We start from the raw sequence: 4,502 nt of genomic DNA on the forward strand, positions 1-4,502 counted from the left end.
AAGGTCCAAGGAGACAAGATTAACCTTCTCCTTCAAGAGAGTTGGGTCCTATAACATCAAAGAACCCAAAATCTCAACATTTTTGCTCATGAAACTCGAAATCAAGGGCTGGAATTTCGAACAGTAGAACGTGGCTTACCTCAAGATTGATTGTATGGGTTTTGTAGAGCTCTCCACGGTGAACGCGTGGCCACAAACGGAGCGGCAATCGGAGCTCTAGATCAAAAGTTATGGTGGTTTGAAGATCAAGTGAGAGATAGAACTTGAGAGAGTGTTCTTCCCCTCCCTTACTCCATTTCAGCGTGAATATGAGTGTTGTGAGGAGAGAGAGTGCTGAAAACTAGGGTTTTGGTTTAGTTTAGTTGGGCCAAGGGCCCATTTTGGGTCCGGTTGGCCCGGTTTGGCCCGTTCGGTCCAATCTTGGTCCGAATTCTATAAAATTGGTACCAAAATTCTCGTTTCAATCTCCTCTATCACATTTAGCCATAAAAATAACATTTTTGACTTTCTAGAATAAATTCTCATTTATGGGTTAATTAGCCGTTAATTAACCGGGTCTTACACTTTTCTCTTCTCTGATTACTCTTTTCATCTGTATCTATATTACTCTTTTTCTCTTTATCTCTTTACTTTACTCTGGTTACTCTGTTTTTTGTGTTTCTCTACTCTGCTCTGATTTCTCTGCTTAACGTATGTATTTAAAGTTTATGTAAATTTCGGTATGAATAGTTCACCTGTCCCAAGTATAGGTTCATTAAGTCTATACTGAAACAGTTTAACTTTTCATATAATACCTAACCCTATTCGCAACTCAAGGACTAACTATGTTGCCCTAGTTCGTTCACTAATTTCTGTCTGTTTTTCTGTTATTAAAACCTTACAGACTTTTTCTTTGATTTTTATCTTTTCTTCAACTTTTTATCTTTCTTTTATCTTTGCCTCACTTTCTGAGCTACTAGCATAAATAACACTAGTAACATATTTATTATGAGAATAGAACATGTATAATGAGGCCTTAGCATTGCTAAATTCATCAGAGAGTGCTGGTGCTAAGCTGCACCAGTAAACCATAAACCCGGTTAAATCGATTTTCCGTTTTTAACAAAAACCGACCAGGTAACCTTATAATATCATTCAAGTATTTTCTAATACTAATATAATGATAATATTATACTATTATCTCTCTCCTCTCATGAATCGAGTCCGGTTCGTCAAACAGAGACTATTTACGAAAATCAGAATCAAAATTACCAACCGATACGGTTCAAAAACTAGGTTCTTCGTGATTGCATTATCGAGCTTGCCTCAAAGGAGGTTCCAGCTTAAGGATGACATAATGATAATGAGGATTGAGATGCTTGATGATATAGCAGAGGTGTTCCCTTTACTGATCTTCCGGAGAAATCCGTACTTTCAGAAAAGATCTCATGTACTCAAAAATTAGGGTTGTTACAAATCTCCATTAATTCTGAGATCAAAGGGATTATTCCAATAGTTTCTTGTAAATGGCTACACAATAGTGGAATCAGAGAGGTTAAAATTCTTTAAGTGTAAACAACTACAGTTGAGGGTTGATAAATACAAATGTCTGCATGAAAGTCTTATAAATGGGGATGTAGATGCTGCAAGGCTTGGTAAAAGAATCATTCTTCCCAATACTTTTATCGGTGGACCTAGGTACATGATGAATAATTGCAAAGATGTATTTGCAATTTGCAGATATGCAGGATATCCTAGCTATTTTATCACTATGACCTATAACCCTGAATGGGATGAGATAAAAAAAGAAGTGACTCCCATTAGATTGAAGGCAAAAGACCGCCCTGATATATTGTGTCGAGTTTTTAAAATCAAGCTTGATGGTTTTATTAATGACCTAAAAGAGGAAAAATCTTTGACAAAATTTTGGGATGTAAGTCTGTGTTTATGCAACACCTTATTAAAATCTTATGTTGTAATTTTTACTCATTCGTCTTTTTTCAATTTTTAGATGTTTGCACTATAGAGTGTCAAAAGAGAGGGCTTCCACATGCATATATCCTTTTATTCATGAGTAACGAGTTCATGCCATAAACACTAGATGACATAGACAAACATATAACATCTGAGATTCCTGATGAAAATGAAAATCCAAATCTATATGGAGCTATTCAAAATTACATGGTACATGGTCCATGTGGTCCGTATAACAAAAATTCACCTTGCATGAAGAATGAATCATGTTCAAAGTTTTATCACAAAGAGTTTAGGCAGCAAACACTCATTGATGAACCCACGCTGGACATCGTTGAACAGGGCAACAACCATCTGATGGCTATCATTCCTGGAGAGGAAAAATTATATCTTAGTTCGGATTCAATTTGTATGGATGAAGGGAATATGGAGAGTCAACTAGATCTCAATGGTCTTGAATTACTGAATAGCATAAATTGCTCTGGTTTGCCTCCACATAAATTAATATTCCAAGTTGGTGTTCCGGTGATATTATTGTGGAATATTGACCAGTCCAGTGAACTTTATAATGGTACAAAACTACAACTTAGGAAGCTTAAAAATTATGTCATAGAATATGAAGTCTTAACGGGTAACAACAATAGTCATATTGCTTTGATTCCAATAATGAATATGGTATCAACAAATAAAATCATCCCAGTTAGATTTCAACGAAGACAGTTTCCTATAATAGTATCATTTGCCATGACAATTAATAAGTCTCAGGGACAAACTTTATCTCATGTTGGATTATACTTGCCGAAACCAGTTTTTACACATGGCCAACTATATGTGGCACTTTCAATGCAAGAGTTAAGATCAAGAGAGATTTAAAAGTTTTACTTATGAATCACGTGGGAATGTCTGCAAATTCAACCATCAATATTGTTTATAAAGAAGTCTTTGAAAAAATAGGATACTAATGTAAACATTTTAATTTTATTTTAAATTTTGTATTGAAATCAATGCATAATTATTTTACTTTTAAAAAAGTGTAAAATGATGATTGCTCACTATTTTTAAGTTAAACCTTGATTTTAATAATAAATTTATAAAACTTTTGAAATAATAATTATTTTGTATTTTTTCTTAAAATATCTAAATATATAATTTTTTTTACTTTTATAAATTTTTTCGTGCTGAGCACGGGGTCATAATATTAGAATCAAATTATTTAAATAATATTTAAACTATTCTAGACCTTAAACATATATAGATTAGAGTCATTCTCATAACGACAACTAATTAAAATAATGTCATTAGCTTGAACATTTAGAATCCGTACAAATTTAGACAATCCTCTTGTTAAGTAATCTTCATCATCCGCTATTCATGTAATGTGCAAGGTATAAAATAGCCACACCGAAAAACTAAGTTGACCTTTATTCCCATTAGTGGCATTGCATTGATGCACTAGAAGGCTGGTAGTTTCTGAAAAAAATGTAATATATTATAAAAAAATTATTACGAAAGGTTTAAAAGAAGAAAAGTTAAATACAGTACCAATATTTGAAATTGCATCTTCAAAGCTGACACAATTCTAGCAAAACTAAAACCTAAATTGAGGAACTCAATCTCATTATATGCTATACTTTAAAGATTTTTTGACAGATATAGAAAGCATGAAGGAGATGGAATATGAACTTGGCTTATAAAGCTCCTTGAATGCAATTGCTCAATCAAAAATTGAGCTCCTTCTAAAAAAACTAACTTTATCTACATTCCATTAGGTTGGTCATAATATGAGTTCGTAGATCCAACCATCATTCAGTAAAATAGAGTTCACTACCCCTTCGTTGAACTCTTACATATATGTGTAATTAGAACCCAGATTAATGAATACAACTCGAGGTGGTATTTGATGGATGTGATGCATTGTAAACGATTACGATAAAAAGACAATCGCGCTATAACATTAAACGAAAAGAATAAGTTTGAGTAAGAACAATTATAAATTATCAAAAGAATAATAATAGAATGGTCACATAAAAAAATATCATAAAAAATTGTAATTTGTACCTTAAAAGTATCAACTTCGATGAAAAACGAAAAATAAATTCTTATTCTACGAAGTAGTCAAGAAAGAATAATAAATTAAAAAGTTAAATAATATTTTGGCTCTTAAACTTAGACTCATAAATCACAAAAGGAACACTATATATAATTTTTAGTAATATGAAATTAATTATAGAAATTAATTATTGATATCAATATTAATTTGATACTATATGATACACATGTGCATTAGAGTGAATATTAACAAAGCTATTAATAATTTCGATCATATTTATGTCTAATTATGTTTGATTAAAAATTATATTATAACAATTGACAATTAGTATAATTATTCATTAAATATTAATTTCATATAATTATAAAAAGATATTTTTCTAAAATAAGTTTAGAAGAGAAAGGTAAGTATACATATACCAGAATGCGCCACGTCAATATTTTTAGCGCCAAAATGCTATCCGTTGTAGAATAATATAATGATAAATTGATAATCATTA

The 4,502-nt window shown here is 31.5% G+C and overlaps 1 protein-coding gene across 1 annotated transcript in view; it reads left to right on the forward strand.

The window, feature by feature from the left end:
- Positions 1-2,826, forward strand: part of LOC107616442 — a 30,786-nt gene extending 27,960 nt beyond the window's left edge. The window contains exons 2-4 of the mRNA XM_021112039.1: positions 1,620-1,677; positions 1,720-1,862; positions 2,081-2,826. Of these exons, the coding sequence (XP_020967698.1) occupies positions 1,620-1,677; positions 1,720-1,862; positions 2,081-2,826 (947 nt within the window). The remainder of the gene's footprint in view (positions 1-1,619; positions 1,678-1,719; positions 1,863-2,080) is intronic.

Source organism: Arachis ipaensis, chromosome B09 (genome assembly GCF_000816755.2).
Source record: "Arachis ipaensis cultivar K30076 chromosome B09, Araip1.1, whole genome shotgun sequence".
In the NCBI taxonomy this organism is placed as follows: domain Eukaryota; kingdom Viridiplantae; phylum Streptophyta; class Magnoliopsida; order Fabales; family Fabaceae; genus Arachis; species Arachis ipaensis.